Here is a 27,773-nt window from a genome sequence, read left to right as displayed (position 1 = left end):
CGTCTCCTATTTTCCAAAGTCGACTTCCATCTGTTCATATCTGTCTAGATGCATCTTAAATGATGCTATTGTGCCTGCCTCTACCACCTCTGCTGGCAAAGTGTTCCAGGCACCCACCACCCTCTGCGTAAAAAAAACGTTCCATGCACATCTCCCTTAAACTTTCCCCCTCTCACCTTGAAATCGTGACCCCCTTGTAATTGACACCCCCAATCTTGAAAAAAGCTTGTTGCTATCCACCCTGTCCAACATCCTGGTGAACCTCCTCTGCACCCTCTCTAAAGCATCCACATCCTTCTGGTAATGTGGCGACCAGAACTGCACGCAGTATTCCAAATGTGGCCTAACTTAACATGACCTGCTGACCCTTGTACTCAATACCCTGTCCGATGAAGGCAAGCATGCTGTATGCCTTCTTGACCACTCTATCAACCTGTGTTTCCACCTTCAGGATACAATGGACCTGAACTCCCAGATCTCTCTATACATCAATTTTCCCCAGGACTCTTCCATTGACCATATAGTCCGCTCTTGAATTAGATCTTCCAAAATGCATCACCTCACATTTGCCTGGATTGAACTCCATCTGCCATTTCTCTGCCCAACTCTCCAATCTATCTATATTTTGCTGTATTCTCTGACAGTCCTCCTCGCTATCTGCAACTCCACCAAAGAGGTTACTGAAAATAGTAAACCAAGGAGTGAGGAACATGGATTAATAATGAGTATGGTAATGAGTAGACCTAACCCTGGAAATGAAAACCAAAGTAAATGCACAAATCCTGGAAAAAGTGAAAAGGTTCACATACCCCATGGCAGATTATCACAGTGGATGATGTGATTGTAATCCAAAGAATTGAGATAACCAAGAAGGAAGAACATGTTGCATAAACAAAAGTCAGAGGCTGCTTTGCAATTTGTTTCAAACTGCTATGTCAAACATGTAAAAGGTAGCTGCATTCAACCTTGTTTTCTTACTTACAGATTTCTTTTGAATTCCGTTCTTTGCTGCACTCTCAGCTTGCCACTGTTTTTTTTGATGAAGTTGTTAAGCAGATGGTAGCAGCATTTGAAAGAAGAGCAAAGAAAATGTATGGCCCAGAAACTAACATCCCACGAGAACTTATGCTCCATGAGGTGCATCACACGTAAATAAAGGTTGGAAGGAACCGTTGTAGGTCCTCTTTAAAAAGTTGTATAATTTATTTATTAGTGTGGCGACTTCCTTTACCTACATGTATCACTTGATTTTATAACACCATAACCTTTTTGGAAAGGCTTCCAAACAGTGTTACATACAGAAGATGCATTATATAGATGCAAGTATACATGTACATAAAGTATAATTATTTCAGCTGTAACTAATTGTAATTTTTCCACATGTTGTGGTGCATTATTAAGTTTGACCGGCTGCAATAACTTGTTTTAGCCTGTGCAGATGGAGAAGGCAGCCAAGTTTCTATTTATATAGATATATTTTGGGCTGTTCAGGTAACATGAGCAGTGAGATTTTAGTGTCAAACACTAATTCCATTCAGTAAAATTATATTTTAAAGGCTGACAGATAACATGTAACTTAGCTGTATGCCTTAACCCTTTTACTCTGATCCCCAAGCCAGCTGAGATGGGGTAATCGGCAGGTTCAATAGCCATAACAGCTTGGGTTAATTTAAATTAGTGCTATTGTAAAGCACCACTGCTGGGTGAACTGGTATCAGGTAGATTAACAAAAAGACTAAATTTCAGCCCTTTTCCACCAGTCGCACAAAAGAAATGGCAGCTTGACGTGTTCTCCAGTCTTTGCCAATGATATGCAAGTGCAACAGGGTTTTTTATTTTCCTAGTAAGTGGGCAATTCCTCAAGTGTGGTAATATGCTACTTTTTTGAATGCGAGCTGCTTGTACTACATTGAGATCTTAGTGAGCATGTTGTCTTGTAAATAGACTACTGTGCAAGATGGCATGACTCAAGTTAAAACCTTTGTACTGGTTATACCAGTGCATATTGTCAGACCAGCAAATGCACATTCAATCATGGATGAAAAATGTGTACGCATTCAAGAACACATGTGAAGTTGAAAGTATTAAGTTGTCCTCCGGCCAGCAGCCCGAGTAAAAATTGAATTCCTGCCCAAGTTGAGTAACTGGACAATTATGCTGTATGATTTTAATGTATTTACTTTGCCCAAGTGATTTTTCCTCAATTTTGCATGAATGGTAGAAATATTGTAAACTACCTGCAAACAGATTAATTTTCACAATACCAGATAGTCAATTCCCATCCTAAATTTTCAAACTAATTAAATGGCTTCAAGAGTACTTAATCAGGAGTCTCTTATGACAAATGTGTTTATTTATAAACCCTACTTGTGATTTCAAAGGGCACAACTTTGTTCTAATCTTGCACATGAGGTTTCAATCTAAGATCCTTTGTAAAGTGTATATAGTGTTTTGGAATTTGTGTCGTTCAATCTTGTCTCTGCTCAATAAACAAAATTCCACATTGATTGTTTTCATACTTTTATCAGCTATTAGGTATTGCACAATTCTCAATTGGGGTAATAGTGCAGAATTTTACTAAACTGTTTACATTAAACAATTCCACAGAAGTCACAAAACAGGGATGATAACCATCTGCTTTTATTTATGGCATTGTTACATGATATGATCTTGACTGCAATGGAGGGTATAGATCTTGTTTTTCACAGAAAACCTGTCTTGATCATTTAACTTGTTACCTATACTTTTTTTTTTTTAAAAATAAAAGTGGCAGCACAGTACTGTTACAATAAAACCAATGAATTTAAGTATGTGGTTCACACATCCAGTACTTCAAGGAATGTACAAATGTTGATTTTATTCAGAATATAAAATAAATTACAATTCTTAGTACTGACAGGCAGCAGTAAACAAGTTACTTATGAGATCCAGCACAGCAGTCCAACTCCGCTCCACTAACTTAATTACAATTTTTCAATGTTTTCCACAAAGCCTGGTTCATACTCATTCATCCTGTAGTCTTCACGACCGGAAGCAGCCTTTCAATTGAGACCATATTAACTTGTCAGTCACCTCAGTTCATAAAGATCTGTAGCAAGGGAATTAAAACATATCGCCACCCATACCTGCACCACCCATGCCACCCATACCCCCCATTGCTTGCGCCTTGTCATCCTTTGGGAGTTCTGTAACTACAGTTTCTGCTGTTGCTAGGAGAGAGGCAACACCTGCTGCATCCAACAAAGCAGTCCTCACGACCTGCAAGTGAGAAATACAAAAGGTTGAAGGTGTATTTGCTCATGAACTCTTGTTTCAAGTTAGCTTTCAGTTACAGAGGGTGGCAACTTAATTCAAATAGCACCAAAAAGAAGTAGTGAGCAGAAGTTTAAATAGGAGTCCATGTATATTCTCATCACAATGCAGATGTAGTCTGTAAATATTAACTGATTATGGCTTGAAAGATTAAATCCAGAAACAAGATGCACAAAAGACAAATGGTGTACCTTTGTGGGATCAATAATTCCTTTTTCTACCATCTTCACAAACTCCCCAGCCATTGCATCATAGCCAATCTCTGGTGGACTTTGCAAGATCTTCTCCACAATTAGACTGCCTTCAGCTCCAGCATTTTTGACAATTGTGATCGCTGGTATTTTCAGAGCTTTACCAACAATTTCAATTCCTGTTGAATTTGGAAAAAAAGAGTCCGTATGTAATAACATATACATCAATTAACCATGAACCCTCCAGAAAGATATGCAAGTCCTATGCAAATTACTCTGCTCAAAGATACAAGTACTGATAAAGCTTGAGCAACATTCCCACTCAGCTGCACACAGGAACAAACCAATTTTGGGTGGGGGGGGGGGGAAGAAATTTTTTAAAGAAAAATTTCCATTTTACAACACAACTTTATACTCTACCTTTATTAAAAAAGTAGTATCCCCACCAACCAATCCCATATGCCCCTCTTACCTTGCTGGTGACTACTAATTCTTAAACGGAAATAAACATCCATCTCCAATAGAACTGCATCACTAACCACCTAATGGCATACTTCTCTTTCTCTCTCCAACCCCCCTGGAAAGATTCCCCAACCAAGTTGTCACTGTAGGAAGGAAGCCCAGAACCTCCCCAATTTAGGGCAGGACCAAAATACAAGTGTGGGGTTCCCTGGCCCCCTTGTCATCTATTTTCTACACCCAGAAAGAACCCACTCATGCGAGTCCTAGTCATGTGTGCTCTCTGCACCATTTAAAACTGAATCAGGCTCACGTGCACACAAGGAGGTTGAGTTTACCCTATGTAAGGCCTCACTTACCTTTCTTCCCCCCCCCCCCCCCCCCCCCCCCCCCCAAAAAACATGCAACCCAACTCTTCCACCCATTTTCTCTATCTGCTCCAGCAAAGCTCTCTCCCTCAACTGTCCATTGATAGAGATCTTCCACAACAGAGAAGGGGACAGCAACTAAGGAAACTTAAAATTCCTTCCAAACAAAACTCCGCACTTGTAGATAGATGAATCATAGAATTTACAGTGCAGAAGGCAGCCATTCGGCCCAGAGTCTGCACCGGCCCTTGGAAAGAGCACCCTACTCAAACCCACTCCTCCACCCTATCCCCTTAACCAAGTAACCCCACTTAACCTTTTTTTAGACACGCAAGAGCAATTTAGCATGGCCACTCCATCTAACCCACACAGACACTGGGAGGACATGCAGACTCCACATTGACCCAAGTTGGGAATCAAACCTGGGTCCCTGGAGCTGTGAAGCAACTGTGCTAACTACTGTTACCATGCTGCTGCCGCCCGCCCCCCCCCCCCCCCCCCCCCAAAGCTGGAACCCTGCCACCAGTTCTCCAGCCCCACAAAAAAATCCCTAAGCCTCCCTACACTAGCGGCTGGTTTAGCTCACTCAGCTAAATCGCTGGCTTACCAAGCAGGCCAGCAGCACGGTTTGATTCCCGTACCAGCCTCCCTGGACAGGCGCCGGAATGTGGCGACTAGGGGCATTTCACAGTAACTTCATTGAAGCCTACTCGTGACAATAAGCAATTTTCATTTCATTGCAGAGTCCATTCCTGACAAGAATAAATCTATTGGTGCCCTCAACGACAGCTTAAAATGCTGCCTAAACTGGTTCCATATTCTTAGAAGTTATTGCCACTGGACTCGTAGAGTACTTAGCCAGCGAGAATGAAAGGAGCCGTCACCAGTGCTCTCAAACACGACCCTACACAAGTCTCCTCCATATACCCCATAACAAACCTCTTGACCATGACCCATCTCTACTTTCTCATTATTTGTTGCCCAGTAGTAATTAATCAGATAATGTAATGCCAGGGCAGCACTGGGTGGTTAGCACTGCTGGCTCATGGCACCAGGGTCCCAGGTTCGATCCCCACTCTGGGTCACTTGCCTGTGTGGAGTTTGCACATTCGCCCTGTGTTTGCATGGGGTTCGCCCCCACAACCCAAAGATGTGCAGGGGAGGTGGATTGGCCATGCTAAATTGCCCTTAATTGGAAAAAATGAGTTGGGCACTCTAAATTGAAATTCTAATTTCAAAATTATGTAACCCCTCCGGCTCTGTAGAAATGCCCTCAGACCGAGAGGTCTTAACAGCCCATACAAAAAGGTAGAGACCTTAATCCTATGCAAAAATGACTGGGTAAAAAGATTGGATGATTCTGAAATACAAAACAAAAACTTTGGAAGGACAGTCATTTTCACCATCTGGACCCTTCTTACGAACGATAACGGGAGGACATTCTACCTTTCCAAATCCACCTTCACCCCTTCTACCAGATTGCCCAGATTCAACTTGTGCAAAGGCCCAATCATGAGCCACCCATACTCCCAAGTACTTAAAACTAGATTATCATAGATTTTACAGTGCAGAAGGTGGCCATTCAGCCCATCGAGTCTGCACCGGCTCTTGGAAAGAGCACCCTACCCAAGGTCAACACCTCCACCCTATCCCCATAACCCAGTAACCCCACCCAACACTAATGGCAATTTTGGACACGAAGGTCAATTTATCATGGCCAATCCACCTAACCTGCACATCTTTGGACTGTGGGAGGAAACCAGAGCACCCGGAGGAAACCCACGCACACACGGGGAGGATGTGCAGACTCCGCACAGACAGTGACCCAAGCCGGAATCGAACCTGGGACCCTGGAGCTGTGAAGCAATTGTGCTATCCACAATGCTACCGTGCTTCCATCTGGCCAGTGGAAATGACAATTTCTCCAGTTCCGCAGCCTTCTCCAGAGGGTTCGCCGGAAACAAACTCACTCTTGCCCACATTGTTTATAACCCAAAAAGGAACTAAAAAAAAAAAAAAACTTAATACCTTCATAATTGTTCCCACATTAGGAGAGACAGTCTGTGACACAACAGTAAATCATCCGCATAAAAGGGACACCCAGTGCTCCATACCTCCGCTCACTATACTTTCCACCCAGTCGACAAACTCAGTGCAATAGCCAATGGCTCAATTGCCAACGCAAAATTAGAGAAACCTACAAGTTAATCTTAAGGGGCAGTGTAATAAGCCATTTGAGCAAGGAAACAAGGTAGAGGGAACATTGCTCGAGAGTATTTTCAAATACAGGCCACGCTGTCGAGAAGACAAATGCTCTTACACAAGTAAAATGGAGATGTCTTTTCTTTTCGTGAGTTATGTTAATACCTTCATTTACGGACATGGGCCCTGACAAAGATAAGTAATTTTTAAATATCTTTATGCTATTCAATGTGTCTGGTATATTCAGAGTCATGTTTTCGGTTACTGAAAATGAACAAACAAAAAGGAAAAGCAGAACAGTACTAGTGGATCACTTACCAATTTTTTGGTCTTCATTGACTGGTTGAAGTGTACCCAATGCTGGGATACACCGCAATAGAGCACATCCACCACCAAGAACAATACCCTCCTCCACAGCAGCTCGAGTAGCATTAAGTGCGTCAGTTACTCGGTCTTTCTTCTCATTAACCTCTATGTCACTCGTGCCACCAATCTAGTCACAATTCAATAAATCAATATAGTTGGAAGTATAGATTTGGCATTGCACATATTAATTTTGTCACACTTGCATGTAAATTATATATATACACACACACACACACACACACACACAGGGAATTAGGACAGTTGAAATTACCATCCCTTTTATCATCAGCTCTACTGTAATGAACATTAAGCCAACTTTCCAAAATATATTTCAACACAACATCAATATGCACAAGGGCATTGCTTGTGCACCCAAATCACAAGTTTACAAATTCTTTACCTTCAGCACTGCAACACCGTCGGATAATTTGGCCAGCCTTTCGTTTAGCTTTTCCTTCTCGTATTCACTTGTTGTAACTTCCAACATTTCCACAATTTCTTGAATACGCTTTTCAATTGCAGTCTTGTCACCCTTGCCTTTCAACAGCATGGTGTCATCTTTGGTGACTACGACTTCACCAACTTTACCAAAATCATGCGCCTGGATATCATCCACATTCAGACCAAGTACTTCGTCCCCAAATACCTACAAATGTTTGCAGTTAGATGTTTACTGGAAAGCAGAAATCTAAACAAGACAGATTTGTTACGCTCTGCAAAAAGAAATGTTTATAATTCAAGGTAAATCGGTTATTCAATTTTTTAAAAATCTTTTCCAACTGAGGGGCAATTTAGCGTGGCCAATCCACCTACCCTGTACAGCTTTGGGTTGTGGGGGTGCGACCCATGTGGACACAGGAAGAATGTGAAAACTCCACATGGACAGTGACCCAGGGCCGTGATTGAACCCCAGTCCCCTGCGCCGTGAGGCAGCAGTGCTAACCAATGTGCCGCCCTTTTCAATTCTTACAGGTGGGAAGTTTATTTGAAATCCCATCCGAAAAGAAATTACTTCCTTCAAGTTGTAAACAGTTCAATTAGAGGTGAAGAGTTAAAGTGACTTAATCAAGCAGATACCAGTGCACAATTATATTAAAATGGGTTTAAATTTTAACAAAGTTTTATTACTTCGACATGGGCACAATATATAAATTTTAGGTTCCCCATGGATGATATCAGTTAACTCAGTACAGGTCAGTGATCAAGATGGACAATGCATTTGCCTCAAATCCATCAGACCGTGTGTCAATAGTTTAAGTTTTATGTTATTTAGGTATAATAAGCCATTTATATAACTATGCAGTGAATGCATTATATCTGAAGGAGCAGCATGGTGTCACAGTATTTAGCACTGCTGCCTCAGTGCCAGGGACCCGGTTCAATTCCATCCTCGGGTGACTGTGCAAACTCCACATAGGCATTCTCCCAGTGTAGTGTGGGTTTTTGCCAGTTGAACCGGTTTCCTCCCACAGTCCAGATGTGCAGGTCAGGTGGGCCTATGTAGGCTGCTCTGGGTGCAGATATGATGGACCGCATGATCCACTTGGACACTGGCTCAGTTTTAGGAAAAATGGGAAACAATCTTGGGCGACGTAGTAGCACAGTGATTAGCACGGGTGCTTCACAGCACCAGGGACCCAGGTTCGATTCCCGGCATGGGTCACTGTCTGTGCGGAGTCAGCACATTCGTCCTGTGTGGGTTTTCTCCGGGTGCTCCGGTTTCCTCCCACAGTCCAAAGATGTGCAGGGTTAAGTGGATTGGTCAAGCTAAATTGCCCCGTGGTGTCCAAATGTTAGATGGGGTTGCAGGGTTACGGGAATAGGGTGGAGGTGTGGGCTTAGGGAGGACGTCCTATCAGGGGCCGGTGTAGACTTGATGGGCCAAATGGCCTCATTCTGCACTGTCAATTCTAGGAAACGACTGAATTATGATCATCCCAATTTCTTCTAGAAAAAAAACGATCTTTATTTCCCCTCAAATCTTTATAGGTCCAACTGACAAAATAGTGTAAAATGGGGCTGATTTATATCATAGAATTTACAGTGCAGAAGGAGGCCATTCAGCCTATCGAGTCTGCACCGGCTCCTGGGAAGAGCACACCACCCAAGGTCAACACCTCCACCCTATTCCCACAACCCAGTAACCCCACCCAACACTAAGGGCAATTTTGGACACTAAGGGCAATTTATCATGGCCAATCCACCTAACCTGCACATCTTTGGACTGTGGGAGGAAACCGGAGCACCCGGAGGAAACCCACGCACACATGGGGAGGATGTGCAGACTCCGCACAGACAGTGACCCAAGCCGGAATCGAACCTGGGACCCTGGAGCTGTGAAGCAATTGTGCTATCCACAATGCTACCGTGCTGCCCCACGTGCTGCCCCTATGATTCTTGGCTTATTTGATGAGTATTTTAAAATTATGAATGTGTGGATCTTAGCAGATAGAAACAGACTTGCTTTCGAGGAACCTAGAACCCTTACAAGTGCACTGACCTTCCGAAAGAGCATCCCACCAAGGCCCACTCCCCCAGCCTATCCCTGTAACCCCAGCTAATCGTTGGACAAGGAGCAATTTAGCTTGACCCAGAGGCTGCTCTCCCTTTGAGTGAGAGCTGACTGGCAGTGATTTAATCAGAGTCACCACACCCGGGCATGGGGCACGGTTGAGAAGGTGGGGCCTTCATGAAAAACATCAGCCAGTACAGGAATTGAACCTACACTGTTGGCGCCACTCTGCATCACAAACCTGCTGTCCAGCCAACTGAGCTAACCGAATGAGGGAACAGATTTAAAAAAATAATAAGAAATTTAGGACAGGGTGGAGAAACACAGCTGAGGTGTACACTATTATAATTAGTGATTAAAGCAGAGACTATGTAAACATTTAAGAAAATATAGGTGGTTAAGGAAATGTTGTAGTTCCACAGCTCTCACCATTAATGAACAGTATTTAAATAAGGCTCGAGGCCATCGATTTATGTCTACTGAAATTTCTGGCTGCAGAGGTCTCACAATAATCTTGGGGGGGGGGGGCATGGATTCAGAAAATAATCAAAAGATAGTTCCCAATGATGCCAATTAAGAATTTCTACAGCTTTTTAAAACAAGCTACCATCTGGAACCAACCAATTTCCTGAATGCATTTATTTCTCAACAGTATAAACAAAGGACATCCCAAACCACATCACCAGGTCAAGTATTCAAGGTCAAATACTGTGATCACTGTCTTGGGTCTGTTTTCTGCTATGGCCACTGTATTTTACACAACAGTGTTAAAATGATAGTCAGCCTGCACCTGAAGGCAAGTGAAATAGGAGATAATGAAATATATCATTGTATTTAATTTTCACCAGCAAAATTTGCCCACGTATTACATGTCATTAAGACAATCTTCCTCAACTTTGAATTGACCAACCATCATAACAAGTCCCATCCTGTATAATATATATGGTAGTATTTCGGGGGGGGGGGGGGGGGGGGGGGGGGTTGTTGGGTTACGGGTATAGGGTGGATATGTCGGCTTGAGTAGGGTGATCATGGCTCGGCACAACATTGAGGGCCGAAGGGCCTGTTCTGTGCTGTACTGTTCTATGTTCTAACCCAGAACCTACGGCTAATTTATGCACTTGTCTGGATAAGCCAGGGGTGGGCAAACTTTTCCGTGCAAGGGCCACATTCAGAAATTCACAATTTTAAAAGGGCCGCATAGTATATTAAGTAAAATAATTAATATTTTAAATAGCCAAAATAAAAGGTCTTTAAAGAAAAAAAAGCACATTTATTTGAAAAACAAAGTAACTAAGTAAGTAACAGAACAATGTCAATGAGAATGATGCATCTGACTGCAGTCATTTACCAGTTTGTTGAAATCAGGTGTCAAGTTGCTTGTGCTGATCCTTAACACTGACAGAAGCACAGCCTAGCCGAGTCAACGATAAAAACGCGCATAGTGGGGTGGATGAGTGGGGCTGCCTTATTGGTCGGTTTAGTTGGGTGTGCGACCAATAGGAGTCCAGGTTAGAAACAATAATAAGGCTTATTGTTTGTAACCTGGACTCCTATTGGTCGCACACCCAACTAAACCGACCAATGAGACAGCCCCACTCATCCACCTCACTACGCGCGTTTTTATGCGGCCCGCCAATGAGGTGCCCGGAATCATAACCGGCATTTTTGAAAAGCCGCCGGGGAAAAGCGCTTATTGAATAAGCGCATTTACTTCAGCGGCTTTTCAAAAATGCCGGTTATGATTCCGGGCACCTCATTGGCGGGCCGCATAAAAACCTTTGTCGGGCCGCATGCGGCCTGTGGGCCGTAGTTTGCCCACCCCTGGGATAAGCTGACAGTAATGGTGAAATGGGCAACATTCACTGACAGCAACTTCTGGAAGGAACTTGCACATGGAATTAAATTCAGGAATCCACAACGTGCTGGTACTGATTTTACCCTTTTCCACAGGGTGCTTTGGTCGAAGTTTCCACAGGTGGCTATCAATTAGAAATTACAGAACAGATGGAAACCTGCCCTTTCACACTATTAGTTTAATTGTAAAAATGCCTGGGAAAGTTACACCTTGTGGAATAAGTAACTGGGTTTTCAAACAGTGTCCCAAGTTCAAACTACTGCTGAACAATATAATGTCTCTATTTTGTCAAAAACTTTTTTAAAGTAATTTTTGAAAAACCTTCCGCCTTAATCCCATATGTCTCAATTTTTACTCCCTACAAAATATTACAAACTGAAGGATAAGCATAAGCAGTGCTTTTAACTTCTTGATTTGCTACTTGTGAAAATTGTTGAATGGGATTGTCTGCCTTACATTCCTGTTGAGCCTGGAGCTCCCCTGGCCTAGCATCCGATTCAAATTAACAATAAAAAAAAAATTGTTGTCACAAGTAAGCTTACATTAACACTGTGAAAATCCCCTAGTTGCCATTCAGGAGGGAGAATTCAGGATGTCCAAATGACCTAATAGGAAGACTTTCGGGACTTGTGGGAGGAAACCGGAGCACCCGGAGGAAACCCATGCAGACAGATAACGTGCAAACTCCAGACAGACAGTGACCCAAGCTGGGAATCAAACCTGGTACCCTGCTGTTGTGAAGCCAGAGTGCTAACCACTGCCACCTTGCTGCCCAAAGGGAAAAAAAACCACACCACATAGCTTGCTAGATCTTTTTGAACTGCTTTCTTTGGAGCAAGTACCATCTGGACCAAGGTGTTGCCTCCATTGAAATTAATTATGTTTTCTTCAGTATTATTTGACTCTACTCACCGTACCACCAGTGGCGATGGCCATATCTTTCAGCTGGTTTTTCCTGTTGTCACCAAATCCAGGTGCTTTAACAGCTACAACTTGCAAGCCAACCTTCAGCCTGAATTCAGGAAAACGTATGTACATCACACAGAATTAGTTTAAAAACATTTTAATTGAAAGAAATACATACTAATGGGATAGAACCCAACTAAATCAAAGTTATTTTAGGAACAAAAATACCTAATGCTTTTGGAAACATTAAGCAAACTGTTAATAGTGTTTAGGTTGAAAGTAGATGGTTGTTTGGAGAGGAGGAGTGAATTCTCATGATAATACCACATACCCAATTCATCCCATACTGTTAATGATTCTACACAAACACATTAGTTTTGATCTTTAGCCCAAACATAATGTAAGCACCTATTTACAAAGGATGTTTAAATTTTAGTTTCTAGGTCACTCGAGTTGAAAGAAAGCAGGAAAACTAACCTATTCAAAACCAATGTGCTGAGCGCTTCGCCATCAATATCTTCAGCAACAATAACTAGAGGTTTACGGTGTGCATTGGCAATCTCCAAGGCAGGCACAATGGATTGTACATTTGAGATTTTCTTTTCACTAAGCAGAAGGTACGCATCTTGGAATTCGCATTTTTGCCCTGGTAAAAATAGAGTGGAAGTTAACATTGTTTATTTTACATCACCATTCTAAATATCAACCAATTCGGCAACTGCGAATACCCGATTGCTCAAACACCAAGTATCAGATACAACTCGCATAGGTTTGGTGGATTATTTGTGGTTGCCATTTCCCCTCCTGCTACTCCCCATTAAGGGATCAAATGAATTAGACTAATTTTCTTTACATTATTAATAAATCACAGCCCCAAGACCCAGGCAAGTAAACTGTATCCAGGGTAAAGCAGAGGCGACTAGATGAAGGCTGGGTACCAGACGACTGAATCAGCAAGACTCAGTTTCTAAGTTCACACAAAAAGGGGGGATAAAAAAGAAAGCCAATTGAGATATGGGTATCACTGACAAGGACAGCATTCATCATCCATCCCTAAAAAATGATGGCGGTGAGCCTCGTGTTGCTGCAGCCCATATAGTGATGGTACTCTCACAAAGCTGTTGGGTAGGTATTTCCAAGACATTGACCCAATGTTGAAGGAATGGGGAATATATGTCCAACGTCAAGATATTCCGAGATTTGGTGATGCTGTTTGCACCTGCAGATTCATACCTGCAGATTCATATCCTGACACCAACATCTTTTGGGGGTGGGAAAGAGGAAATATAAAGAATTCTGTGATCCTGACCTAGGGACGCATCAGAGACAGTTTGGAAGAATTACATACCTTTGGCTGTGTTGATGAAGTACGGTGAGATGTAACCTCTATCAAATTTCATTCCTTCGATGAGTTCAAGCTCATCATGGAGTGTTTTGCCATCCTGTTCACACAATATGCAACAAGGAAATTATCAGAACATTTTCCAAAAATCAATAGTCTGGTAGCACAGAAATTCAACTATCTATTACCTTGACAGTGATGACACCCTTTCGCCCAACTTTTTTCATTGCATCAGAGATAAGCTCACCAATTTCCTTGTCTCCATTGGCTGAAATAGTTGCTACCTATAACAAAAGGAAAGTAGTCACTTTTTCCAAGAAAACTGGGTTACAACAGTTACAGAAAGTTAGACTATATTGCAGCCATCAATAACTGCAATCATACAATAATGTTACTTTGTCAGGTTAAAGAAATTGCTATGCAATCTATCACCATAAACACTACCAATAGAAGGTGAAAGAATATGTACATAATCATCAACATCCTCTGCTTAAAAAGTAATTGGTGAAAACTATGGTGCACATTTCATGAAGTTTTATGGCTCAAGAATTCTCCTGCCATAAAATTTGACAAAAGCCCTGTTCCGACAGGTGTCCAAAGTTACAGCAAGGAAGCAGGAGCAGTTCCAAGACCAATTTTCAGAGCACCAGGATGAAATATGTTCTTGAAGCTAGGACAGTATAAAAGGTCAAACAAAGTTGGAGATTTCAGTGCAGGAGCTCGAGACATTTATGCACTTATATTTATTTTGAGAAAAATCCATCCTACACAATTTTGGAGAAAGCTACAAAAAAAAAAAAGGCTTTAATTTTGCCATTTCAAATGATAGCCAGAACCACTGTTTTATCATTTTGAACAGCCTTAATATATGGGATTTTTCAAACCAGAGCCTACAGATTAACAGTTCATTTTCAATGAAAAGTATAATCAGTGACATTATTACACACAAGCCAAGTGTCTGGATTTATTTCATTTTCTTTTCAGCTTCACCAGAAACTAGTGCCTTGTTTGGAATCCACTGTGATAAATAAATATAACATGGTCCCAGAAACCCAAGACAGACACATTATGAGTTATTACTGGTACCCTGGCCAATATTTATTCCTCAATCAGCATCAAAAGAACAAGATGATGTGGTGCGAATTGTGCACATATTGACAGTTGCATTTCCCACATTACAACGTTGACTGAACTTCAAAAATGCTTCATTACAAAATAGTTTGAGATGCCCAATGTGTCGTGAAAAGTATCATATAAAATGTAAATGGAGAGAGAATGAGATTTTAATCCAGGACCACTTGAACTCAACTTCTAGTTAGCTTTTTGGAAATATGCTGTGCGTCTTCTCTACATCTTGGTTCAATGTCACGATGGGTGTATTATAGAGATATATTTATAAACAGCTAGCTATCTACACATTGAAAACTTCATATTTAGATACATAAGGAAAAAGCAGAACAATGGCAACACTGATTCTTGCAGAACGCACTTTCAGTTATGGTTACTTGAAACGCGAATACCTGAGCAATTTCTTCTGGGGTTGTAACTGGTTTGGACATTCTTTTCAGCTCACCAATTACATGATCTACAGCCAGCATTACACCTACAAAATAAAGTTAAAATTAACAGGCAGGTCAAAATTGTTAATCGTTTTACAACTTGCTAAAATAACTAGTTCATGTTAACTTGTCAACTGATTTTTTTTTAAAAAAAGGTTACCAGTCTGCAAAAATTTCATTGCATACTAAAATGTATCAAATTTGAAATCTTTCCAAGGACTGGACATTACTAGGCAGCCTTCCGGTATGTAGCAATCTTTTAAAATTATAAGCAATGTGATAACTGGTATAAGATCAACTTGCAATAAAATTGATCCAATTAAATTTTTTTTTTGCATTAGTTTCCTTGCTTGTTTAGATTGTTGACCCATTACTATTTTTGATCACCAAACAAATTGACACTCAGTACATTGATCTTTGGGGGATTTCAGTACCTCCTGAAAGTCTCACATTTGCCACCATGACTTTCTGGGTAGGTACATTTGTTTATCTGGTTCCCGACCTTTTATTTACTCACGTCCCAACCACAGCAACACATCACCTGGAAACCAGGAAGCAAAGTACTGTACACACCCCTGTCAGCATCAACGGGGCTGAAGTGGAGACGGTTAACAGCTTCAGATTCCTAGGGATGCACATCACCTGCGTCTACATACGTCGACGCTACCACCAATAAAGTACAACTGCGTCTATACTTCCTCAGGAAACTATTCGGCATGTCACATGAACTCTTACCAACTTTTACAGATGCATCTTAGAAAGCATCCTATCTGGCTGCAATACAGTCTGGTATGGCAACTGTTCAGCCCAAGGCTGCAAGAAACTTCAGAGAGTCGTGAACACAGCCCAGTCCATCACACAAACCTGCCTCTGCCTCCCATCCATTGACTCCATCTCCCCCCACCCAGCTTACTCAGTCTTCCAACTTCTTCCATCGGACAGGAGATACAAAAGTCTGAGAACACGCACAGATTCAAACACAGCTTCTTACCCGCTGTTACTAGACTCCTAAACGACCCTCTTATGGACTGACCTGATCAATACTACATCCTGTATGCTTCACCTGATGCCGGTGTCTATGTATTTACATTGTGTACCTTGTGTTGCCCTGTTACGTATTTTCTTTTTGATTTTCATGCACTTAATGATCTGTTTGAGCAGCTCGCAGAAAAATACTTTTCACTGTACCTCGGTACATGTGACAATAAACAAATCCATCCAATGTAATAGGTCGTTTCACAAAGTTGTTTAATTTCTTTGTCCTTTTTAAAAAGCAATTTATTTTGATCAATTTTCACTTATTTCTTTCTTGACACCTTTTGTCCTCTTAAACTGGTGATAATTTAATGTTCAAGCTCAAAACTGTGTTTTTATGACGCTCAATTCAAATGACTTGCAGTAAGTTTACAACCAAGAATGAAGTCAGAGGAAACGGTGATTTTCAGCTTACTCAAGTAAAATACAAAATGTTATTCTCCCCTAGAAGTTATTATAAAATGTTCCTATTAGGAAGTGATAACAGAGAGCCTTGCAGTACTGCATTCTGATCACTTGATGGTGCTGCACAGAATATTCTATCGCAGCACCATTCATTCAATGGTCAGAATTCCTTCTCCAATCATTTAGAAATTGCTTAATACGTACAGTAAAAACAGCATGTTTGAGAGATACGAGATATTACAGAAAAATAGTGCATGTGCCTTGCTGATGATATAGCTCAATTGAAAGGTAATTTTATGTTGTTATGGAGAACACTCAATTTGACAGCAGAATATAGATTTGAAGTGATGGTTTCTCCAAAAGAGTAAAGGAAAATCTAAAATAACTACAAACAAACTTTAAGCAGTACAGAAATTTAAATGATAAATGACTGCTTTGCAAAAAGTTCATATTTTACATTAAAAACTAGTAATAGTTTTACCCACATCCCCATCTCGGGTGAAGTCTTATGGGCACAGGAATGCTGCCGAATCTGGGCATGGTTAAGGAATTGAAGGAGGAAAGAAAGCAAGTGGCAGGTACATGTTGGTGAGAGTGAACGAACCAGGGTGTGTGCAGAGTAGTCACCCAGAATTTAGTGCTGTGGCCCCCTTACTGCTCCAAATCTACGTCAATACATTGGCTTTAGAAAGGCAACACAAAACCACCAAGATCAGAGACTGATATTCAACATAGGGGGCTACCGAGGTAAACAAGGCAGCCAGCAACTGATAATTTGATAAACTGATTCTTGGAGAAACCAAAGACAGATGAAATCCTAAACCCTGCATGCTGACAGAAAGATGTTGCAAACATTCAGTGGATGTTGTAGATCTGTTCAGAAGGGAGGGATCTAGCACAGTAATAGTTTCAGCACCTAACACCAAATCACTGAAAGCAACAATAAAGACTGATAACGTCAATTGTATTGCAGGGCCAAATAAGTCAGGAGATGTCATGCTAAAGCTGTACAGTATAATGCCAAATGAACCTAGAGTACCTGTTCAATGTTGATCACCAAGGCATGAACAAAACATTTCAAACAGAAGAGCCACAAGGCCAATTACTAATGTCAAGAGTTGCAAGAAAAAAAAAATTGGCCTCAATTTAAAATACTCATCAACAAATGCAGGTCTTCTGCATAGGCAGTTAAATGGATGGGATGGACTAACGGAGGAGGAAAAGGAACTGGACTGAAGAACAAAAATCACTACAGCCATATCAATCTTGTGAATTGGCCCTTCATGTGTGAATTCAAACTGCGCCATAGCCAAACACACCCTGTACTCACCCAATGTTCACCCATACACAAATCATCCCACAGGAGTCACCATATAATAAAAAACAACACTCCCAATCCCAACATAAAGGAGTACCTTAGACAACATAGGTCAACTGTAACACCCTCATGACCACCCTAGTTGAGATCCAACAGCCTCTGCAGAATGAACTTCTAATAGCAAGTAAATCATTTATTTATGTCAAAATATAGGTGAATGAATAACTTCAATAGAAGATGAACATCAAAACAGTACTAGTTCAAATTAAAGTACTTTAATTCAACAGGGAATACGATAATGAATGTAATACTGGACCACACTGGACTGTGCCCCCAAAATGTTACATAGTGAGCTATTCAGAATGGATAACTTATCAGGTACGCGATTCAATGTTTTACTTTTAGTTCCTACTGGTGTATTTTCAGTAATGTTGCACTCAAGTCAAGATTAAATGCATTATTCAGTAAAAAAACTGGAGGAGGGTGTACACATGGAAGATATGTCAGGCAGCAAGCAAGGAAAGAACATGAGCGGAAGAACAGTGCCATCTAACATTCCCTCTAGGTTTTTTTGTTACATACGGCCTTTTTTTTTGTTGCAGTGCATAGCAAGTTCCAGATGCTGCACGGCTATGCACCCCTTCAGTTAGAGGAACAATGATGCTATCTGGTTGCTAAGGTGGACGTTAAGATCCTGTAGCACTGTTCAAATAGTAGGGATTTATCTTGTGATCTCAACTAACATCATCTTCCTTCCTTTCTCTTTTAGCTTTTCCTCCGTTAGATGGGATTGCCACAAAGCTGGTCAATCAGCTTTGTATTAACCATCATCATTTTTTGGATTTAGTGGATGATTTCACAGCTGGACACTCTCCCTGCCACCAGCCCACCCCATTTATTCAGATTGGGAACCATTCGCAAAGCACACTGCCTTGCTGCACCAGGCCAGCATAACTAACATCACCAAAACCCCATATTGGTCCTTCATTTCACTAAAATTTGGAGTACACTATTTAGAGATCACAAATCACTATGTGTATTGGTAGGATATGGTGTTCAGGTTGGAAAATGCACATTTTGCTAAATTTCATAATTATAAGAATCAGGGGGAGAAAAAAAGATCAAAAACTACTAACCTCGTCTTATCTCCACTGGATTAGCTCCTTTACTGATTTTTTCAAATCCTTCTTTAGCGATGGATCTTGCAAGAACTGTTGCTGTGGTGGTTCCATCGCCTGCCTCTTCATTTGTGTTGTTGGCAACATCTTGTACTAGCCTAGCACCAATGTTTTGGTATTTATCTTTTAAATCTATTGCTTTAGCTACTGTTACTCCATCTTTTGTCACTTTAGGACTTCCCCAACTCTGTTCTAGAATAACTGTTCGACCCTAGACGAAAACAGTAAATATATTGAACCACTGTTAGTTAAACATGTACTATGATCAGTTTTCATTATTTTGTTTTCTCAATACCATGACGACACCAACTCTTGCTGTGGAATCTTATGGTTCCAGACTCCTTCGGCCTTTGAGCACCTTTGAAAAACAGTAAATCTTTAATGCGCAAGACTTGACTGAAGTCACTTAGAAATGTCTATTCTTTAATGACCCGCTCACAGACTGGTTGAAAGCAACATCTGACAAACTTGCCCTGGAAAAATAGGCTTAATTGATGGCACATATCAGACCGGTCACTTAATATACCAGTTTCCAAGTAATGGAACATTTTCAGATGAGCATGGTGCTAAAACCTCTCATTATAATTTGGGTTATTTGGCCATTTTTCAACTGAACTTAAAAATGTGTGATTTAACTGAAAGAGGTCTTTAAAAAAAAAAGGGGGGGGGGGGGGTTAACTGCTCAAGTCAGTCCCATATAGATTCTGGTCAGAGGAAAAGCAATTAAAATGAAAAATGGCCCAAAATAATAAGTGATTCAATGGTGTGCCTGGTTTTTCCAGACACATTCTTCATACTTGGTATTGGAAGTATTTTCTGATCTCTGTGCAGGTACCTATAAAGATTTCTAAATATCTGAACACAGACATGAAACAAAGCACAGCAGAAGAAAGCAATGCAGAAAGATTATAACCCACTGGAGTTGACTAACCCTGTGTTTTGCTACAGATACAATGCACACAAATGCACAAAAAAGGTACAAATTATTTTCTTCCCCTTTTAAAAAAAAAAGGTACACATTTCTCAGAAAAGAAAATAGCATCTTTAATAAAACTAAGTGTCGCTAGGTGATTCACAGGTGCATTATAAAATTACAACACTGAGCCACACAAGGAGATATTATTACGTTAGATGATCAAAGCTGAATCAAGGAGATAGGTTTTATGGGGAAAGAGGTTTAGGGCTGGAGTTCCAGTGCTTGGGCCAACAGCAACTAAGACATGGCCACCACAGTTGGAGAAATTACAATTGGAAATGCACAAGAGGCCAGAATTCAGGGAGCACAGATAGGATTGTGGGGTTGGAGGAAATTACAGAGATAGGAAAGGGCAACACCACGGAGAAATTCGAAAACAAGAATTTTGAGAATTTTAAACTCTCACTGTAGCTTGATCGGGATCTAATGTAAATCAGTGAGCACAGGGTACAAGACTTGTTGGTTAGGGCATAGGCAGAGTTTTGGATGTCCTCAAGTTTATGGAGGGCGAGATATGGGAGATCAACCAGGAGTGCATTTGAATAATGAGGTCTGGAGGCATGGATGCGAATTTCAGCAGCAGAGAGCGGAGACAAGGGTGAAGTTAGGCAATGTTACAGGCGTGGGAACAATCTGTCTTGGTGATAGCAGAAATAAGAGGTTGGAAACTCAATTCAGGATCAAATGTGACACTTGGGTTGCGAACAGACTGTTGCCAAGAGTGGGACAGAGCTTCTAGTTAGGAAATGGAGTTTGAGCAGGAATCGAAACAATGGCTTCAGTCTTCCCAATATTTAATTGGGAGGAAATTTCTGTTCATCCAATACTGGTTGTCAGGTAAGCAGTCTGCTCATTTGGCAACAATAATGGGGGGAGTCAAGAGAGGTGGTGGTGAATAGATCTGGGTACCGTCGGTATGCATGTGAAAACTAACAGAGTATCTTTGGATTTTATCACCGGGGCAGCATGTAGATGAGCAATGGGAGGGTGCTAAGGATAGATCCTTGCAAGGACATCAAAGATAGCAGTGCAGGAGCAGGAAGAGAAACCATTGAAAGTGATTCTCTGGCTATGATTAGATATTAACAAAACCATGTGGCAGCAGTCCCACTCAGCTGGATGAGTGGAGGATGGTATAGTCAATCTATCAACGGCTGTCAACAGGTAGAGGAGGACAAAGAGGGAAAGTTCATCTTTGTCGTAGTCACATAGGATGCCATTTATGACTTTCGTAAGAACCATTTCAACGCAGTGGAAGGGGGTGGAAACCTGAATTCTGAGAATGATGGGAATGGATTTGGTAAATGACAATGCATGTTCAAGGGCTTTGGAAAGAAAAGGGAGGTTGGAGATAGGAGGTTGCAAAGATGAAGTGTCAACGGTTAGTTTTTTTCAGTAGAGGCGCCGTAATAGCAGATTCAAAGGTGGGAGACCCACATCTGAAGAGACAACAGTTTACAATATCAGCTGACATGAGGGCAAGAGGAGGGAGTTTGTTGATCAACAGAAGTAGAATTTAAAGAAGAGGAGATGAGCCGCATGGACAAAATGAGCTCAGAGACATTTGAGAGTGATAGGAGCGTGACTAGACAGAATTCAGGGCAACAGCGGGGTCGGGTCGCAGGAGAGAAAGGTGCTGGGGTTTATCTTTGTATTCCAGGATGTTTCCTGAAAAGTGAGCAATTTTAGCAGTCAAAAGGAGGGTCAAGGCCAGCCAGATCTGGTAGTGGATGGCTAAACCAATTGTCCACCATATCCTTCCAAGCGAGTAGAGATGAGGGCCTTACCAGGGGAACAGCGATGGTAAGTTGAGTAAATTGCAGAAGGGAGGGTGGAGTTGAGTAAATCAGTAGCTGGAGAAATGGAGACCAACGGTTAGATGGTAAAGATTTTGAATGCGCCGTTGTCCACGAAGTGTTGGGGCATGCAGGTGGCGATGGATTCAATGAAGTGATCAAACACGGTCTTATCTGCAACTGAAACCCTAGGGGTAGCAAGATGAATCACGCGCATATGTTTTGGGGTTGCAAAAAGTTGGGAAGATTCTGGGTTTGAGTGTTCGCAATCTTAGCCAGGATAGTGGAGGTGGACCCGGACCCTTTGGTGGCGATATTAGAGGTTTCAGAGAAGCCGAAGCTCATGGAGAGGGGAGATGCCGATGTCGTGGCCTTCGCCTCTCTGATTGCACAGCGTCATATTTTACTGGAGTGATGGTCAGCATTGCCACCGGGGTAGCGGCTTGGTTGGGTGACCTGTACGACTTCCTGCAATTAAAGATAAAGTATGGCTTAAGGGGCTCAGCAGGGGGTTTGAGAAAAGGTGGGGATTGTTTGTGACCTTATTTGAGGGGCTGAAAATCTATAGACTGTAAAGTTGATTGCTGGGAAGTATGTTTCGAGGTGTTTATTTGCTGTAACTTGTTTTGATATACATTTGTAATAAAAATACATTTTAAAAAAAATTACCGCACAAGATGACTGGCCAAGAATATGGGGCGCAATTCTCCGCACTCACGACGGTGCGGAGAATAGCGTGGCTCGTAAAATTTTACGGCCACGCTCGTCCGACGCCCTCCCGCTATTCTCCCCCCCCCCCCCCCCCAACGCCCGACTCCCGATACGAATCGCTGCCGCCGTTTTTTTACGGCCAGCAGCGATTCTCAGCTGTCCGATGGGCCGAGTTCCCAGCCCTTTACGGCTGTTTTTACGAACGGCAAACACACCTGGTCTGGCCGTTCGTAAAAACGGCCGTAAAGTCCCGATTTTTAAAACCATGGCACCGATTGGCACGGCAGTACCACGGGTGCCATGGGCCCGCGATCGGTGGGCACCGATCGCAGGCAGTGGGTCCGATGCACGTCGCACTCTTTGTCCCTCCGCCGCCCCGCTGTATCACTTCGCGGGGCGGCTGAGGGGCATCCCGGCCCGCGCATGCGCGGGTTTCGCGCAAATGCGCGATGACGACATCCGCGCATGCGCGGGTTGGAGTCGTCCAATCCGCGCATGCGCGGCTGACGTTATATGACACGTCAGCCGGCGCAAACTCTGGCAAGCGGGCTTAACGAAATTTGTAACGAAGTTTACGGCGGCGGCATGCTAGCCCCGACCGGGGACCAGAATCGGTTCCCGGTCGGGGAGGGGGGGGGGGCTGGCGTCAAACCCGCCCGGATTTGACGCCAGCCTTATGATTTCTCCCCCTCTGGGAGAATCGCGCCCATGAGGTTTAAGAAGTTTTTACACAGGGAGAGATTTAGAGAGGGCAAGAGGGCAGTGAACTCAAGAATGTGATTCACTCAGGTGACGGTTGAAAGGGAAGAAAGCAGTGAAGATATCTCAATCGATAAAATTTTATTGTATCAGGGAGGACAGTACAAAATTACAATTTTGAAAGAGAGAGATGAGGTAATGTAGATCATGGTAATAGGAGTAGTGGAGAGTTAAAAATCAGAGTTCCAGTAGTGGAATAATGAGGACTTAGGAAGGGTGGAATTACATGCAACAACTAGCCGTTGTCCAAGTATGGAGACAGGTGGGTCAAGCGAATGAAATCAAGAAGCTGTTATAAAGCAGCTTACATTTGAAACTAACTTTGCCTCACCTAGTCTGCCTTAAATTTAGAAACTCAGTCCAAATTATAATGGAATTTGTGGTTATAATTCCTATCCCACAACTGCACACGCAATTGGAAGTTGACTCCTCATGTTCCATGAAAATAGACATGTGCCCAGAAAGAGCAACTGAAACCATGGATGTTTCTTACGACAGAGCTAAATTCATAACACGGCAACTTCCTCAGGGTCAGCAGGCTGTACTTTTATACATGTTCCTGAGCAGGCACATGGCTGTATCTGGTTCGAAGATGAATAATGTCATCATGGAATATTCTCAAGGGGGAGGGGGGGGGAAATCCTGTTGAACAGGTCAGAGGCTGAAATTTCTGCAGCACGTAACTTGCCTTGCAACTCCCAGCTGTTCACCATTTACAAGGTGCAAGCGAACAATGTGATGGAATACTTTCCATTTGAGGAGTACAGTTCCAATAAAACACGAGGATCGATACCAACCAGTACAAAGCAACGCATTGGATTGGCTGCACCTTGGCAGCAGTTTGTACCACATACAAGGGGCACTGCAGCAACTCATGAAACCTCATTTGACAGCAGATTCCAAACCCACAGCCTCTGCTACCTAGAAGGAAAAGGCAGCATATATGGATGGGAACACCACCACCCGGAAGTTCCCATTCAAGCCGCACACATTCTGACTTGGGACTATTTTGCTGTTCCTTCACTGTTGCTGGATCACAATCCTAGGGCTCTTCCCTAATAGCACCGTGGACTTACCACATGGGCTGCAGCAGTTCAAGGCAACAGCTCATCAACACCTTTCAAAGGCAATTAGGGATGGGCAGCCAGTACTTACCTGGCTAGCAACACCCACGTCTCATGAAAGAATAAACAAAAACAAGGTCAGAATAAATATCATTTTCGGCTATTGATTAGGTTTGGGGCACTGAAAGGTATGACTTGGATTTTTGTTTTAGAAGCTATGCCATAAGCTCAAAGATATCCACAGGGAGGAAATTGCTGACAAAGCTTGGGATCAGGTCTGTGCAATTGGCAAGTGCAGACTCAGCTGCATAAAAGATGGTTAATAATTTTCTTGCCTTGGGGGCAGCACAGTGGTGCAGTGGTTAGCACTGCTGCCTCACGGCACTGAGGTCCCAGGTTCAACCCCGCTCTGGGTCACTGTCCATGTAGAGTTTGCATATTCTCCCCGTGGTTGTGGGGGTTTCACCCCCACAACCAAAAGATGTGCAGGGCAGATGGATTGGCCACGCTAAATTGCCCCTTAATTGGAAAAAATGAATTGGGTAATCCACATTTATTTATTTTTTAAATTCTTGTCTTTATAACTAGAAAAATAAAAGATCCCTCCTAGTCACTCAACTCTCCTGCAAAGACAGCAATGAATGAGGGGAGCCATCAGCAAAAAGTGCTTTCATGTGTCCTTGATGCAAGTGAGTTTTCCCAAAGGTGATGGTGATACATTGTATTCAGATTTTGCTTTCATTCTAAAAGTTCACAATTACATAAACATGATCGTAAATAATTTTCTCCACTATCTTAAGTTCTGCTATCAAACATGTTTAGAAGAATTACTATATGCTAGTACCAGTGACTGACTCTTTTAGTGTTCTTCTATAAATACATGGGAACTTAGAATTAACAGATTTTAACCACAAGATTGTATACAAACTAATGGGCTTATCAGAACCCATCCTAATGGGCGAGCAGCGCAGTAGCAGTGGTTAGTACTGTTAGCACCAGGGCCCCAGGTTCGATTCCTGGCAAGGGTCACTGCCTGTGCAGAGTCTGCACGTTCTCCCAGTGTTTCCATGGGTTTCCTCCAGGTGCTCCGGGTTCCTCCCACAAGTTTCAAAAGATGTGCTGTTAGGTGAATTGGACATTCTCAATTCTCCCTCTCTGTACCCAAACTGGCGCTGGAGTGTGGCGACCAGGGGATTTTCAGCAACTTCACTGCAGTGTTAATGTAAGCCTACTTATGACAATAATAAAGATTATAATAAAAAAAGCTCAAGGAGTAGAAATCCCTAACTCAGGAATTAGTTTGGAAGAAGTTTACTGCACTTGTATTATAATTAACAATATAGAGCAGCAAGAGCTATGTCCCTGCCAAAGAGCTGGAAGGAGATTTATTAAAAAATGGTCTATGAAATCAGCAGTATATTCAGATGTCCTTCAGAAGCTGAAGAAATGGTATTTTAGAGTGCAGTTCTGATTCCTATCCAAAAGAGAGAACCAGTGAGATTGAGCCCTCGTGGGCATTAGTGGCTTTTCCAATGCAAGAGGCTAACTTGGCATAAATCAAATGTTTGGACCATCATGTAAATTGAAAAAAGATCAATACACTAGATTTCACTCTTTTAAAGGCGGGGGGCAGTAAATAGTGGCTTTATTTAAGACTGTGTATCATAGAATTTACAGTGCAGGCCATTCGGCCCACCGAGTCTGCACCTGCCCTTGGAAAGAGCACCTTACTTAAGCCCCACACCTCCACCTTATCCCCGTAACCCCACCCCACCCTACCTTTTTTGGACGCCAAGGGCAATTTAGCATGGCCAATCCACCTAACCTACACATCTTTGGACTGTGGGAGGAAACCAGAGCACCCGGAGGAAACCCACGCAGACACGAGGAGAACGTGCAGACTCCACACAGACAGTGACCCAAGCCAGGAATTGAACCTGGGACCCTGGAGCTGTGAAGCAACTGTGCAACCCATAAAATCAAGAGAAACCATTGCTTGCTTCTGTTAAGGTTTTCAACCAAATATCTTGTGAAGAATCTGCCAGCCATTGAGGTATTTACAAATTATTGGATTTTATACAAGGTGTAAATTTGCTGAAAAATCCTTGGTAGATGGAGACCTTTTTCTCAAAAACTGAGACAAGCATATCGATTGTCACCCATTTTAGTATCTTTGTTAACAATATGTTGGATTGACATGTGAACTTTCCTGTGGATTGATTTTGACTAGGCAATGTGAAAACGTAGCTTCCACGCAAGTCCAAATGTCAGCAACCCGCCCCCCCCTCCCCCTCTCACTGCATCAAGGCCCAGTTGTAGCCTGCCCATGTGATTGAAACCCTCTGGTCAGTATAAATCTCGACCCACTTGCCTTGCTTTGAAGGGAGCTCATGCTGATCTGGTGCATTGAAGAACATAACGTTACAACTTAAAACTGCAACACAATAAACATTGCTGAGGATTCTCAAATAACTATGGGCATTCTACCAATTATCCACGAAAAGCTTATGCCCAAAAACAGTTCTGCTCAAACTGTAGTTTTGTTATTATGTATTAACGTTGGTATTATGCAGTGAAGTGTAGCAGTACGCAATCTAGACTGAGCAGCATAAATGAAATAAGAATATTTTCTTGAACCATCTATTTAGTTCCAGCCCGTAAAGAACATAGCAGAGCCCTGACCTTTGGCCCCATGGTAACTGCTACAGCATCGGCGAGAAGATCCACTCCTTTCAGCATCAGAGCCCGGGCCTCGGAGCCGAATTTCACATCCTTGGCGTAGGCTCGGGTGAGATGAGGTGCAAGTAGGCGAGACACGGGCCTTACCTGGCGCAAAACGGTCGGCAAACGAAGCATTCTCTGCGACAACAAAAGAAAAATACCGATCAACTTTTCAGGCACCGACTAAATTTGGGGGTGGGAGTCAGCAGCATGGGCCTCCCCGCATGTCGCCAGCGGCACGCGCGTCACAAGGTCAAACTAAAGCAGCGCCACATTCCGCAGAATACTGGGCAAAACCCGCAGAAATAGTCAGAATGCAACACAAATTCGACAAGAAAACCTCCCGACCCGTCAATAAGACGCGCAGTTGTCGGTCAGCCTGAAATGAGATATCCAGCAAGAGGTTCCTGCACTTCATTCATTGACTCGTTTTATCAGCATTTTTTAAAAAAAGAGACGGATGCCGTTTGCAAAATGTATCAATTGTTATTTACTCCGCCGATCACCCCCGATAATGCTACTTACTAATTTGTTTTGGTTTCTGTTTTTTTTTTTAAAAAGCACGAAAAGATGTTTAGTGAGACAGTGCCCTGCCTTCAGACCAGTCCTGCAGCTACGCACAAACTGCACGATTCCCGGGACTGGGTCTCCTTCCCTCTCTCTCTATCCGGGAGCACGTGGGCCGGGGGAGGTGGGGCAGTGAAGGCGGCTGGCCGCCCCTCACTCTGTATACAC

General features: G+C 42.5%; 2 protein-coding genes and 1 long non-coding RNA gene across 3 annotated transcripts in view; 2 read left to right on the top strand and 1 right to left on the bottom strand.

Moving 5' to 3' along the window:
• The window catches only part of coq10b (coenzyme Q10B), a 37,307-nt gene extending 34,800 nt beyond the window's left edge, over nucleotides 1–2,507 (top strand). Inside the window, exon 5 of the mRNA XM_038789082.1 lies at nucleotides 985–2,507. Coding sequence (XP_038645010.1) covers nucleotides 985–1,152 — 168 coding nt within the window. The 3' untranslated portion in view covers nucleotides 1,153–2,507. The remainder of the gene's footprint in view (nucleotides 1–984) is intronic.
• Nucleotides 2,508–2,756: 249 nt separating this feature from the next.
• On the bottom strand, nucleotides 2,757–27,773 carry hspd1 (heat shock 60 protein 1). The gene is made up of 12 exons (XM_038789081.1): nucleotides 27,564–27,773; nucleotides 27,000–27,176; nucleotides 18,970–19,222; nucleotides 15,037–15,119; nucleotides 13,705–13,800; nucleotides 13,523–13,616; nucleotides 12,652–12,820; nucleotides 12,181–12,280; nucleotides 7,299–7,544; nucleotides 6,851–7,025; nucleotides 3,504–3,682; nucleotides 2,757–3,258 (listed from the first exon to the last, which is right to left on the bottom strand). Exons 2-12 carry the CDS (start codon nucleotides 27,171–27,173, stop codon nucleotides 3,103–3,105), a joined length of 1,725 nt encoding a protein of 574 aa, XP_038645009.1. The 5' UTR covers nucleotides 27,174–27,176; nucleotides 27,564–27,773; the 3' UTR covers nucleotides 2,757–3,102.
• Nucleotides 7,544–14,316, top strand: LOC119961780. The gene is made up of 2 exons (XR_005459738.1): nucleotides 7,544–7,639; nucleotides 12,611–14,316. It is a non-coding gene; the product is annotated as an uncharacterized LOC119961780 (long non-coding RNA).

Source organism: Scyliorhinus canicula, chromosome 2 (genome assembly GCF_902713615.1).
Source record: "Scyliorhinus canicula chromosome 2, sScyCan1.1, whole genome shotgun sequence".
NCBI classification, from domain to species: Eukaryota; Metazoa; Chordata; class Chondrichthyes; order Carcharhiniformes; family Scyliorhinidae; genus Scyliorhinus; species Scyliorhinus canicula.
Note: the sequence above shows the minus strand (reverse complement) of the source record. Positions and strands in the feature narration are given on the sequence as shown.